Source organism: Vanellus vanellus, assembly GCF_965231255.1.
Source record: "Vanellus vanellus genome assembly, chromosome: 2".
Classification (NCBI taxonomy): Eukaryota; Metazoa; Chordata; class Aves; order Charadriiformes; family Charadriidae; genus Vanellus; species Vanellus vanellus.
Genome location: NC_138906.1, coordinates 45,223,841 through 45,238,971, shown reverse-complemented (window position 1 = coordinate 45,238,971; position 15,131 = coordinate 45,223,841). Strand labels below are relative to the sequence as shown.

Here is a 15,131-nt window from a genome sequence, read left to right as displayed (position 1 = left end):
GTTCTGCTTTTTTTTTTTTTTAAGACTTTTTTGTTTAACTTTACGCATTCAGGCAAGTGGATATAATGCAAATAACCTGAGAGCCAACGTTACTTATAACATTACTGCACATAACACCCTCATTCTCCACACCAGCCTTATACTCTATAAAAATATACAAGAGTAAACAAGTACTCTATAAAAAGAAACCCAGGCATCTAGTGTTAAAACTGAACAGCTAAGAACTTAGCAGCAGCAAATATAACCTCACCTCCTTGTGCATAATGCCTTGCTATTTAGTCTGGTTACCTGATGACACACCGTACTGCAAATACTATGCTGTGGTGTCAGCTTTTCTCTACAATCTTCGGTACAAGTCTAGATTATGTATGTGGAGGCCAAACAACCCATTTGAAGGACTGAAAGAAAGCAAGTATGTTTGAAAATTTAGAGTGTTATAAAAAAAATTATACAAATCAGAATGAAAATGCTGAAGCATAAGCAGTGTAATGTGAAAAAAATGACACATACTTCAAAAGGCAGGGTGTCACTGCGCATGAAAGGAAAGAAATAAAGTAATTATTTTAGCTGAACGGCTTTGCTCAACTTTCTGCCCAGACCTTGTAAGCAAAGAAGGTTCATATTGGTTGTCTTTGCAGTTTCTTTGGAGGTACTGATAAAGGGGTAACAGCGTGACTTAAAATAGAAACATCTAATGCTCAAGTCTCCTGCTCACCACAGATGAGGCATATCCCTGGTTAACAACATGGGCTTCATCTTTGTGGAGACTTAGAATATTTTCAGAGCACGTGGCCAAAAGTCCCAACAACCCTGCTGCCAGGCTGAGAAGTGAAAAGGCACCCATCTGCTTGTTTTGTGTTGTCTCATGAAGAAAATCTTTAGAATAATTTTACAGGGAAGTTTTTAGAGAAAATCAAAATATTTATTTTTTCCTCTACTGAGGATTTCTGGGTTCACACTGACATTCGACTGAGCAGTTACTTAGCATGCTGTACACCATATTTCACTCACAACAACAGTGAATACAGTAAACTTCCCTTTTTTCCCAGAAGATGACAAACTGAAGATGACAAACTTCATAGAAAGTTACTTTTTTTCAAGGGTTTCTTTTTTCTTTTTTTTTTAAAGGCTCAAGTGAGGGAAAATATGCTTGGAAGGAAGGCTCTGTGATGAGAGAGACACTGAGTCTGGAGGTACAAAACTTGTTTCTATGATACATTAAATATCCTACCATGGTCAAACAGACACACACAATAACATTTATATGTGCAAAGGATCCACAACCATAGGTCTGCCATCTCCTCTAAAATTTGCTTCAGCAGCAGATTCCGTAGTCATCGCCAGGCACCTGTAAGACAAAAGAATAAGGAACAAGTGTGTTAGCAGAAACACTTCTCCCATTCACAGCTTGTTGCTCAACAGAACTTGCAAGAACTGTTAACATCTATCAACAAGGATGACTAATTTGTCTTCTTGTCCTGCACCACTCTATGATCAGCAGACTAATGAGATCTGATTGATCTGTGATCTAGGTGTACAGCAGGGGTAGCAGAGCTATCCACGAAGACATCCATCAGTACCCAAACCTCTACAAGATTGAGGAAGTGAAGCAGCGTCACATCTGTCGCCCACATCCAGCAAGGCCACCCTCCATTTGGTGCGCAAAGTGGGTGTTTCTGCCCACCTGTACAGAGGTACCAAAAGGACATAGCATTAGGTTTTGGGATTATGGTACGCATGTTGTTAATGGCACGCTGGGGAAAGGTAAGACAGCGAGCGTGCATTTGTAATACACCACCTAGCTCACCAAAAGGAGTAGTAAAACCTTTTAAACAGACGCAACAACAAAAACAATTAAGGAAACTCCTTCGGTTCACAGCTACCTGGGGCGAGCACATGAACTGGTATACAAGCTGCCTGGAGGCCCTGGAGAGCAGTTGCTGAATTAGCAAGGATTGGAACGACTAATTGGTGATTGTTTATCAAATAATACACTAGCAATTCCACTGTACTCTAAGGGGGAGGGAAGAATAAAGCTATTTCAGGTGCCACCACTGCGAACTTAGCATATTTCTGAGATATGTAAGACATATTCTTCAACTCTTTTAAGTGTCCATATGCAGACTAGACAGAGGCTGGCAGGAGGCACATTTGTAAGTGCATTTATTTCAAGTGCCTTTGCTAGTTCAAAGGACTCAAACATAAACAGTTATAAAAAAAAAAAAGATCTGTTTTGGAAAGGAGGAGGAGGAGAATTTATCACTTTTGAGGTGGGAGGAAGGGTTTGCAAATATGGTGCTAATTAATATAAAGCCTTCTCCTTTCTTGCTGCCCCCTTGTCCCCAAACATACAAAATCAAGAGCCTACTCTGCTATGCTGTCTCAATACGCTTGGCACGTACCTCCTTCTCTCTCTCCTTTGCACACACTCTCTCTCTCTCTCTCTCCATAAAGGGGCATGAAATGAGAAATTTTAGCAAGGTTTCTTTACAGAAGAGAGGCTTGGCTTCAAGCCCAGTATACAGATGTGGGAGGGAGTCTTCAAAGAGAGACTCCCTCAGTGCTACCCAAGAAAGTGGTACTTCTCACGGTCTGGAAGCAAGGCTTTCTGGGACTCACCATCTCAAGCCGTACCAGTACTGCCTAGTCCCTCAGAGACAATAAATGCCCAAGGAGGAAAAACACATCTGCATGATGCTGTCTTGAATTTTTCTCAGCTTGAACTTTAGGTAATAAGTGACCACATGTTGAGAGGGACAGTTAAAAAACCCAAACAAACAAACAAACATAAACGGCCAAAAACAAACCCCCAAAAAGCTTGTGGCATCCCTGGATTTCATAGAATCATAGAATCATAGAATGGTTTAGGTTGGGAAGGACCTTGAAGATCATCGAGTTCCAACCCCCCTGCCATAGGCAGGGACACCTCCCACTAGACCAGGTTGCCCAAGGCCACGTCCAGCCTGGCCTTGAATGCCTTCAGGGATGGGGCCTCAACAACGTCTCCGGGCAACCTGTTCCAGTGCCTCACCACCCTTAAAGTGAAAAACTTCTTCCTAACGTTCAATCTGAACCTGCCCTCTTCTAGTTTAAAGCCATTCCCCCTCGTCCTATCACTACATTCCCTAGTAAAAAGTCCTTCCCCAGCTCTCCTGGTATTCATTTTTTACATAACATGTCCAGTTGTATGAATTAGCCAATTTATACTGAGGATTATTTGTTGCCTTTAGCTTCAGATAGATTATTTCTTTTTAGCAAGTCCTTGTAGACTCTTGTAATGGTTTATTGGTACAGTTATACAAGCATAGACAATTTATACTAGCAAAAAAGCCTTTTGCAGGTACGGTTTTACATCATTTCCATGAGCAAATTAAGTTGTCCAAGAAAAAAAAATCCTTTTTTTCCCCCTGGTGTAACTTCCTATATACTACGGCTTTTGCTAGCATAGCAATGATGACAAAAATATAATAAATTTCTTTCTGACACAGCTGTGCCAGCAAGACTAAAGCCTTCATCTCAATGAGATTGAACTACTTCATATTTCAGCAACATTTATATTACAGGCTTTTCCCCTCACAGCACAGTGCATCCTCCCCAATTGCCTGGCTTTGTCTTGCTTCCTGCCCATACTCTGGTAATCGTGGGTCTGCTAGGCAACCTTTACAGTATCGAGTATGCAACTGTACGATCACTAAGACCATTTAAAAGGTGTTTATTAGATATAGTTTAAAAAAAAAAATTCTCTCCATCATGCAGCCATTCCATAATTTCTGCTGGGCCCTCAGCCCCAGTTTGCATTGCAGCGCATGTTTGCTTTAGTTATGTCTTTCCCTCCTGTTTTAAATGCACAATATAAATCAAATGCATCTAGTTTCCACAGCCGTACTTCCACTTTGAACATACGAGGAGGTAAACAAAGCAGCCAGCTCTTAACTGACTCTTTTTCTGTAACTAAGAGGGAATTTCTTACCATGCCCAATGAAATCCAGAATATTTCAGTGCAGATGCCTGAAAAAGAGAAAAGAGTCTTTAAAAGACAGTCTTTTGCTCAATGAAAGTCTAACGCTGAAAAAAATATTGCCAGCATAATTCTATAGGTGGAGTTAAATAAATAAATACTTATCTGATTAATTGTTGCCTGGAATCCTTTTGTGCTTGTATCTCTTGAGTTAGAGGCCATATTAAAAAAAGTGCACAGGAGATTTGAAATCTGAGGACAACCTAAAGCTTGATTCTAAGAAGGCTCAATGCACCAGTACTTTCCCATGGCGTGGGTGAGACAGGTTTAGTCATCAGGTGTGACAGAGAGCAGTCTGTTGCAATCCAACATTACGTGGAGAGCCAACTAGAAAGCAACGTATTTAGCACATACACTGCACGTATTACAATACCCTCAAAGAAAAGAAAATCAGGTGTTTCAACATGCAGGCTTTATTCAGGTCAGCTGCATTTCAGTCTCTCTGAAAAGCTACAGCAAGTGCCTGGATACAAACATGTTCACAATTTGGAAATTATCAACATCACTGTTATTCACATGTGGGTGATATACTAATGTACTATGTATAGCTATTAAGACAAAAAGACCCTCCAAAAGTATTTTTTTTTTTTTTTTTTGCAAATTAGGACTTCACCCAGTACACATTTTTGTTCAGCTCAGCCTTTTCTTCTTTTTAATTCTTCTGCCTCTCTCTTCTGCAAGGACATTCACTGAAATCCTTCCACAAAAGCTCAAATAGATTTTTAAGGGCAGGAGCTTCTCTTGTCATGTGTTTAAACAATACCCTGGCACAAGGTGGGTCTAACTACAGACGAATAGCCAGACAAGATCAGCTCAGAGTCTGAGGAAGTCAAGCGTCCTATCACGCTCACAACTTACACTTTTTTCTCCTTCGGCGAGTGCAAATTGCCACAGATGGCCGCAGACCCCCTGCCCCATCCCAGCCTCCCAATCGCTGGGCCTCCCCAGCTCCCAGCAATCTCTGGCAAGGTGATTCCCCCAACGAGAACTGCATTTTTGCATACAATAGCTCCTGGAAGAGTTTTCTTTAAGGGATATGTCCAAACACCACTGTCAGCATGGGAACTTTTGGCATCTACAATATCCCAGGGCAATTTCACAGCTATAGGAAATCCTTTTTGCTAGTTTTAAACTTGTCACCTAACCATTCACTTGAGGCTGCTTGGCTCCCACAGTATGAGAGAGTGAATAGTCATTTTCTATTTGCTTTCTCCATGCCACTTGAGAGTTGACAGACATTTGTTTTCTTCCTGCTTAGATAGGAGGCTGAGAATCCCCAAGTGTTAATATAAGTTGTTTTCTATATAGGAGTCACTCCATATCTTTTATCAACATTTCCTGTATCTTCTCCCCTTCTCCTGCATACTTTCTAAAATGAGGGAGCAAGGATGCAATAATCAAGTGTGCCATGCATTTATACTATAGCATAAAGATCTTCCTCTTTTATTCATGATTTCTTTACCAATAATTCCTAGTATTCGGTTATTTTTTTTTCTTCTCTTATTCCTACTGCATGTTCAGCAGACATTTTTATACAATTATTATAATGCAAGGTTTCTTCCCATAGGATAATTTAGATTCCATTGCTGTGTATTTCATTTTAGGATTGTTTCTCCTCTGCACTATTCTATATGCATCAACAGTGAATTTCAACTGCCAGATAGCCCTTCAGTCACTCTGTATTGTGAGGCCTTTCTGCGGTCCCCTAGTACATCCTCACCTTAGCTATCATGCCTGGCTTGGTGTCATCAGGAGGCTTCTTTGTGTCATTCTCCACCTCCTTCGGGACTACGCTGAACAGCACCAGACTCAATAGAGACACCTCACTAGTCACTCCACCCCCTTTTTAAAAGCTGGCCACCTTTTCCCTAACCTTTATTTCTTAAACTGAAATGATTATTTAAGGACCTTGTCCCTTATAACATGGCAGCTTGATTTCACAAAAAGTTTTTGAAGAGGTATACATGAAAAAAAAAGGCTTAGAAGATTTGTTTAGTTGATTATAGCAAAAGCACAAACGTCCTGAAGCTCAAAAATCTCTGCCACTGTCCACTTCTTCTTTAAGGCAACTCTTATCCTTCACATACCAAGGTTTCAGCTGCTTCTTAAAACAACAGCACACATATCTATACCCTTGAGCACCCTCTCCCAAGCCACAGGAGCTACCCCCTCTGCGGGGAATGTGTCCCTTGCCTTTGAAGAAGGCTTTTGTCACCAGGCTTTCTTTAATCACAGTGAACTGCTAAACAGGAGGGCCCATTCCAGTCCCTTGGGATTATCGGCAGTTATGGGCTGCAAATGCCTCATTCCTTCCAGGACCATTAAGCCAAGGTATGCAGTGGGAGACAACAGCTCTGCAGATCTTTTCTGTGGGGTCCATCTGGAAAGACTTTTTTCTTGTTCTTTCTTATTTTAGAAAAGCTGCAGCTCTTGTCTCCCATTCTCAGCCTTCTTGTACGCATGCATAGGTTGAACAATGATGCATGTTCTTACACTGATTGAGCTATATTTTCAATGACATGTTTACACAAACCCTCTGGTTTTGAATGTCATTCAAACAGCGCAACGCCACATATGGTTTCCCAGTGTTCAAGAGCAGCTCAAAATTCCCAATTTAGACTCTGAGGCCCACCAAATGAAAAGGAATGTGATGCATATGTTCCCAGATCTAGCTCACCAAATGTAGGCTAGAGGAAGAGAAAAACATCAACCCTGGTTACTTAATATCACAGTAGATGAATAAGTATAATCTTCTAAATAAAAATAACTGGCTCAGATATAATGCCAATAACCCTTCAGGGGACTAGAGCTGGTGAGTACCTTTGAGAACAATAAAGGAGGCAAATCTTATTGCATGCATGCACTTTAACTACAGAAACCCAATATGAGAATTTTAATTCACATTATTTGGATAAAGCTGGCTACCCTGAATCAGCAAACAAAACACATAGGTATGGCAAACTACAAAAACAAAAGCACTCCAAGTTTCAGACAGCAATCCAACCTCAGCCAAGCACAACTCCAGGATCACTAGGACAACCCATGGGGCAAGTGTTGTGCTACAATATGGAGCTTCTTTGGGAACTGGACCTTTGCCATGTTAAGTACAGGCCCATGGTACACACCATCAGGTGGCTGGATGGTCCTCGCAAGTGCAGTGGTGTGGATGGAAAGGTGTCCGCTCAGGCCCTACATGGACTTTTACTGAGGTACTGCACCAGAAGCAGTAAATAATTGCTCCTAAGCAATAAAGAGTCAAAAAAGTAAAACTTGAAGAAAATAGATATTGGTAAGATTCTGATTCTGCCTTCTTCAGCAGAGATCTGCCCATTGCAACCTGATAGCACAGAAGCAGCTGGTACTTCCTCTTCCCAGGAGACTATTCTGGTGACTGGTCAACACCAGAGTTAAGGGATACACTCATTCATTTACACACACCCTCTAGATTTCCCCAGAGCACCCAGCGGAACCCCCAGTCTTTCCTTTTCAAGGACATAAACACTGTGGAAAGAGAGCAGTCAACCCCCTGCCAGCCTGGCTGGGACTGCACCTCCTGCAGCACACATTGCTTCCCTAGGATGTAGTACAGCAGGGAGTGGGGAGTGGATTCAACCCAGCTCATTCACCGTTTAAAAATTAATGGCAAATGCAGCCTCTCTAGCTGCAGATAAGTCACCCCAGAGACCTCTGGAAACTAATGTCAGCCCTCCAACTCCTGTTCCTATTACAGCGTTAATCTTCGAGGTTCATCCACACACCAGTAAATGCTTAAAGTGGCCTGTTAGCTCTACCAAAGGACTGATTTTCACTCAGATCACATACACAGAAAGGTAAATGCAACATACCAATACGCACGTTCCACTATCAAAGAACGATTTAGAAGTGTCAAATTTTTAATATCACATACTTATTTACTGAGCCTGCCTTAGTAGGCATATGTAACCTAATACTGTATTTTACTGATATTGCAGATGGTATAGCCAATCTCCTAAACTCTCTACACTCTCAAAGGATTAGTATGATGTGTAGAGCAGTTTTAGCTTACAAAGCACTACTTTAGTGTGTAGGGTTATTGATTTAACTTAGAAATTCTGCTATATAGGGTAGTTTTACTGATTTACCTTTTACAGTAGTGTAAGAATATCTTTTCTCCCCTAAAAACTTTGACACACTTCATTATCCAATACAAAATATTGCTCCTGGTAGGATTTTCGGACAGGCATTCAGTAATCAAAATTATGGACTTTTTGAAAATTCTCTGTATTGCAGGGCTCCTCCCTCCTTTTTCATGTCTTTTTTACTAAATAAACCTGGCATAAACCCTAAGCTTTCCAGAAATTTCTCAGAGAAGCACCCACAGTTATATATTAGCATACCCCCTCCCCTCTTCCAGCCTCAAGCCTTTGAGTCAGATCTGTTTTGATATAGGGCAGATGCTGTCAAAGAGGGAAGAGTTTTTCCCCCCATCTGGAATACTTCCCAAACATGCTGATACTTTTTCCTCCTTCTCAGCCATAGTAGTCATTCAAGCCTCTAGTCTCCTCTCCTCTTGAATGCTGCAGGAATCTCCTGGGTGCCATCCCCAGTCTCAGCTCACACAGTTCCAGCACATACAGAAAGCTGCAGCTGAATAGTGCATACAAATGACAGCAACAAGATAATCCTGTGACATTGCTGAAAGCTTATTTTGAAAGCACATTTTAAAAACAAGACCAAACCCCAGAACCACTGCCGATGGCATTCTTTTCTAGCTTTTCTTCATGATCAACTGTCTCTGCAGCTGTGAGACTCTAACTCCTACCTTCTGCCCCGCACCACTGCTCTTTCATCACTGTTCATGCAAGTATATTCTCTTCTGTTAACTATTCTATATGTTTAAATCCTCCTTCATTCCACTATGCTAATCACTCCCCCTCGCCTCTATCTTTAATTTTTCTGCTATTAAATGTAATAGAGCAAGTGCTTCAATTTTACCTTGTGATGACTTCATATAGCACAAACTTGTATCAAAAAGAAGCCTAGAGTATAATGTCAATAGCTATACTTTCCCTCCTTTTTCTTTGCAGATGTAGTTAGATAGATAGTTAAATCTGTCAAAAAGCTCACCTAGTCTGTATCCTGAAGTATGCCAACTAACCGTATTTTTGTACATTCAATAAATTACAGTCTTTAACTGTTTTAGTCCAAAACCTACATATTAGCCCATTGCCAGTAACCAGTGATATGACAACATATGACTGTAGTAAGGGTTTAGACTTACAAATCAGTTGCTGCACATCTGTTGATTCACATCAACCAGCCACATGACTATTTTTTTTGACCTATGGCAAATGCAGGATAATTCACATTATCTTAAAAAGAGTCTGGCCTCAAGGAAAGAATGACATACAGTTCTATCCCACTCCAACACCGCAAGGAAATAGTCAATATGACAGGTAAGAATTACACAAAGGATTACTTTAGTCTTAGATATTTTACCTTGTTTTGCAGTGTTTCTACGCCTTCACACTTTAAGATAATACTATCATAATATCTGGACCCTCCCAAACTCTTAGTGTACTAAAAAAAATATATTAAAGTTTATATCTAAACCTCTATTCTGCTAAGGTAAACAAAGGATTGTGATTTCAAAAGATACATAGATCATAGACAAACTGGTCTAGCAACCAAAACCTTCTCTCTCACAAAATGATAAATTAAGCCATTCTGGCAGATACTTAGACCTCAATGCCTGAACTCACGCTGACCTGAAACATACCCGTTCCTTCATTACCCCAAGCTTTGTGCCATATGTGGCATCAAACAACTTATCTTCTTCCTGCTTACAACACCTCCAGCAATAGTTTTCTTTTCAAAGAAGAAAAAAAAAAAAAGGCAGACTATTTAAAATGGACTGATGTTTACAAAGTTAAAACAAAACAGAACAGCACGCCCAACTCTGTTTTGTATTTTTCAGCAGCACAACATCCTGCGGTGGCCTCAGCCAGCTGGGCTCTGTGACCCTCTGAGTGATCCCTTGAGCGTGCTCCCATTTTATCAAGGAATGAACTCTCCGGCCCCAAAGCCAGCAAGTTTGTCACTGAATTCGGCTGGGAACAGGAACTAGTTCAATCGGAAGAAACCTTGAGCTAAATAAATCAGTAAGAAAAGGCACAGGCGGGAGGTGGGGGTGTCAACTCAGAATACTATGGGACATAGCTCTGCTTGTTACCAAGGTTACTCGATACTTTCCTCAAGTAAATTAAATTTTTCAGTTGCCAATAACTCTGTAAAACTTTGACCCCCTTGAGTGGGAATCTGGGGTGGAAATGTGCTGAATATGTGCTACAGCCTGATTTGGGGTTTCTAGACATAATATTGCAGACAGTTTTGAGAGAGGTTATGGGGGAAAGGCATGGAGGGTGAAAGCTCTTTTCCAAGAAGGGGTCCCCACTACCTCCCTGCTTTGGGTCTGACAATAGATATGATACATCAAATATTTGCCCTTTGTATCAGGAATGTGTCTAAATAAAAACCTACCTGATTTTGGACAAGGTGTAAGTCCTCAAACAGAACAGAAAAGAAAAACACCAGTTCAAAAACTGTCAATAAAGTTGTATTCAATTTTTAGCTGTTTTAGATGATAAGCTGCTTAGGCAATTCCAGCCATTCCCTCAAGGCTCCCAACCCAGCTGGTTTGCTCCAGTCTGGGACCGGGCGGGACTTTCCTTGGAACTGCAATTCCAGCATGCTGAATGCTGCCAGATCCAGACCTCCAAAACAAAAGCATGGATACCCTCTTCCTCCATCAGTGTTTTCCCAGCCAACATCCCCTGTTTGGTCCAGGGAATGTGGAAGAGAAAGTTTTCAGAAGCAAATGTAGTAGGGACAAAATTGTTTGGCTTGCAAAGTTTAGGGAGAAATAGAGGGGGACAAAGTATGTAGGTGGGGAAATGTCTACCAACCCTCCTAACAACAGGCCTAGAGAGGCTGAAATAGGAATGAATGAGAAATAGGATCTGGTAGTCAGTGAGACTGAGATCATTCACAAGTCTGGCACTGAAATTTGGCAAAGAAAACCATGGCAAGCAGTCACTATGGTGTGAAAAAGGGGGTAGGAGTCACAGCTCTGATGATCCTGGATAGAGAAGAAATGCTGAGACTATGTCCAAAGGGTACCAATTGACTGAGGTATCTTTGGAAAGGCCTCAAACCAACACGGCAGAAAATAACGAAGTCCAAGCAGAGACAGAAAATCTGTGATCACGGGACTTTGTGTGGCTGAGCCAGAAATTGAGATTTCTGTCAAATATCCGTGAAGTGAATTGTAAAGCAGATTGATGCTCCTTCATGACAGCCTGTGGGGAAGATGGTTGGTGGCCACCAGTTACTCTGCTAGCCCAAATGGCCCTGCTCAGAGTGGTGGAAAGGAAGAGCTGCAGTCTGTCCAATGACTTACAGAGGTGCACATTTCACACCATATCATTAACTTGGTTTTTGTAAAAAGTGAGTTGGCAGGGAGCAACTTCTTGCCCTGTGCCTCTCACATACCCTGCTCCGTTCATGTAGGTTTATTCTAAAAGATTAAATTTGGTTACCTACACCTGGACCCATCTCTGTGGTGCCTCCCCCTGTACTCATCTACCTTCACTTGAAGCTCAAAGAGAGTTAGGAAATTCTGTTGTCTTTCACTTGCTAGGAAATGTGCATGTTGTCCTCGCATAAAGTCCTTGCACTGTGGAGGAGATGAGAAAAGGAATATTTTATATGCTTGAGAAATAGTTACGGCCATATTTAACAGTACAGCCTCCTTCCCCTCAAAGACATTTTTAATCCTAATATCATACAAGATGATCACTTGCGCACTAAGGTAAAAGCTGATCTAAGCAGCCTCAGTGACTTAGGACAGCATTCTTTCTCATGAACGAGCACAGACAGTATTGTTCTGGGCTTTCTTCATGAATTTATTTAAAACATAGTGATTTCAAGTCTTGCATGGCACTTTCCATCAGTTACTCAAGAAAACTTTGCTAAATAAAATCTGTAAGTATCATTACAGATGAGAAAGACAGAGCCCCAAGAGAAAAGTATTCACCCCAGCTCCCCATGCAACCCATGAGGTGAGCTGGAAGAGCAGCGCAACGTAACCTCCTGCACCACAAGCCACCTGTATGGCAACAAACCCCCCAGATCCAAGATTGTTTAGTTCTTGGTGACACTTGCCCTTCAGTAAAAGGGCTGAAAAAAAATCTTAATCACTGTCATAGTTCATGAACTTGCACAAAACTTTCCAGTTCAAAGCAGAAAGTAAATCTGACATATCTGGAAACTTGACAGTGCCTCACCTACCATTCTGAGTACTACCGGGTCATTTGTTTCCTGGAAGGATCACTTCATTCAGATCCCGGCACTGTTTACTTCCCAATGCTATGCTGGTTGCATGGCTGGCAAGGGGAAAGACAGTTCTTGCTAAACCTGTAGTATCTCAGAAGTTTGATCACCTCCAGGGGAGGTTGTTGCATTTCCATTACTACTCCTTCCCCCTTCAGATGCTGCTTCTTCATATTTGTTGTTCAGCAGAGATGTGCTGTTTGTTGCACAGAGGATGGGCCAGCACAAGCCATTTAGCCTGGCAGTTTGAAGAAATATGTTAGAATGCCTTTTACAGAAAAACAAATATTGACTCATGTTAGGAAATGTCACTTGTGTGATGCGCTATTTTGCAAGACCACCATGGTTGCACTGCCTCACTCTGATCAGCCACATTAATATTTGAATACTGGATGACAACAGTTGAAGATTAATTCCAGTAAGTTATTCACGCCTGGAGGTTCAGATTTCCAAGCAAAAGCATGTGAGCTAGACTATGGCATTTCACGACAGCCCCAAGGAAAGTGCAGTGGGAAGTCACCCAGCCCCAAGAGGGTCGGACTAGCTTGTACCTTTGTAAAATAATCCGTCTTCCTGTTTCTTTCTATCCAGGACACTTCACCACAGGAGATGATATGCCAGAGGCCTTTTCTTGCTCCTAGCCAGCACTGCCAAGACAGTATGTTGACAAAAGGGAGTGTGGACATACTCAACCCTGTACCCCTTTGGAGAAAGATGCATCATTTATTTACCCAGGGAGGCAAAGAAAGCTATTCTCATTCACATCCCAGGATGCGTTTCTGTGACTGATCAAGCTGGGACCGGTTTGGCCCTCTGCATTTATTTCAGTTCAACACTCCTTACATAAGAGTCTTGAAGCCGAGAAGGACTTGAGAACATGACAGTGTGAGAAGAGATATTGTCAAAACAAAAGCGTGAAGGCCTATGTGGTGAAGAGCCTCTCGAGAATGCTTTCTGCCACAAGGACAAACCATTTTCCTTGGATTGGTACTGACGCACATGGAGCATGAAACTGATGCCCGGGAGCGTTACTGGAAAGGCAGGGCAGAGGGGTTCCGCCAGTCAGCACCTGAACCTCTGCGGGAGAGCCAAGGAGTGCCTGCCTCCTACTGCTAATTCTCTCCTAGGGTTTGAGGAATATAAACAGCAGTGAGGTTATTTGAAATATTACACATTTTTTCCTGCAATCACCATTATACACAAATTTTTCTTCTACCATTTTTTTAAAAAAGGAAGAAGTAGCCTATTTTTCAGAAGTGCCCAGCAACCCCAGCAACATTTAAGGGTGTAAAAGCGTGCAAAAGTCCACTGAAGACAGGACTAGAAGATATTACTTGCTGTTTCCCACCTTTGAAATGGAAATTCAGAACTAGCACAAAGAAAATCTCTGTACTATTATATTTAATACTACCAAATCACTATGCAAGAACCACCAAGACTTTCACCCCATCGGGTCTTAAACACATGAATCCAGCTATTATTGTCTGGCTGCCTTGAAACTCACTGGCTGACATCTCCATGTAACAAGTAACAGGGGAGGTTTAGACTGGATATTAGGAAAAATTTTTTTCACTGAAAGAGTTATCAAACATCAGAACAGGCTGCCCAGGGAAGTGGTGGAATTGCCATCCCTGGACGTATTTATAAGATGGGTAGATGTGGTGCTTAGGGACATGGTTTAGTGGTAACTTGGCAGTGCTAGGTTGATGGTTGGACTCCATGATCTTAAAGGTCCCTTCCAACCTAGACGATTCTACAATCCTATGATTCTAACACAACATGAAAATTTTGAGTACATATTAATTAAGAGATACATAAAGGGGCACAGACTGAATTATTTAATATACTGAACACTAGTTTACCAACTGAACCTGTGTTTATGCTAGCCAGAAGTTCTTACAGAAATCACCCTGAAACATATGGCTTTCAGTTTCCAAACAGGGACAAACTACAATAAAGCAACTATTAAAAGTTACTGCAAGTTCTCTACTTGTTGGTATTCAAAATCAGAAAGGTTTTTAAAATAACTAATAAGCACGTGAGGCATTTTCTTAGGCTAAATATAAACAGTATAAAACTTTGATCTTTTAGGCCCTCTGGAAAAAAAAACAAAATTAAAATCCTCTCCTTCTCCTCCCTTCTACAACCTGGGCAGAGACAGGAGACGTTTACAATTATATGTAGTAATGTAAATTTTTTTCCATTGCTTTGTAGTCGCGTACGCCACTGTAAAATGGACAGAAAAACGCTGCCAGTGGAAAGACACAGAGAATTTCTGGTCAGTGCCTTTTGTCCTGCGCTATTTTACAGTGGCACAGGCATGAAACAGGCTCACTCTGCTCTCACGGATCATTACAAGAGTCCAGGTCGACAAAGATCAGGCTCCTTGTCTAACTGTCAGTCGTGACCCTGATGTTGGGACTACTTCTTTCAGTCTCAGGCCTCTCTGTTTCCTTTCCCTTCCGCCAAGGATGCACTGAGCAGCGTCAGCTGAGGTTCACCACCTTCTTCTGGCTCCCTCAGGGCTGAGGGGCCGGGGGCCCTGCTTACGTGACACCAGGCAGCTCAGCAGTGCCCAGCGCCATGAGGATTTGTGGGGTTGCAGATACCCCCGCCTCCAAAACACACAGTGCTACACTGGCAAGAGACTGCTGGAAGTGATTCAGTGCTGCTGTCTGTTGAGATTACAGGAATTTGTGTTTGGGTTGTGTCTGCTGGCTGCCACAACCACTCCAAAGATTTC

At 41.8% G+C, this 15,131-nt stretch overlaps 1 protein-coding gene across 1 annotated transcript in view; it reads right to left on the bottom strand.

The window, feature by feature from the left end:
- Positions 1 to 845: 845 nt before the first annotated feature.
- LOC309668833 (uncharacterized protein) overlaps positions 846 to 15,131 on the bottom strand; it is a 43,766-nt gene continuing 29,480 nt past the window's right edge. The window contains exons 2-3 of the mRNA XM_082479355.1: positions 3,971 to 4,008; positions 846 to 1,348 (exon numbers count right to left, since the gene is read on the bottom strand). Of these exons, the coding sequence (XP_082335481.1) occupies positions 1,261 to 1,348; positions 3,971 to 4,008 (126 nt within the window). The 3' untranslated portion in view covers positions 846 to 1,260. The remainder of the gene's footprint in view (positions 1,349 to 3,970; positions 4,009 to 15,131) is intronic.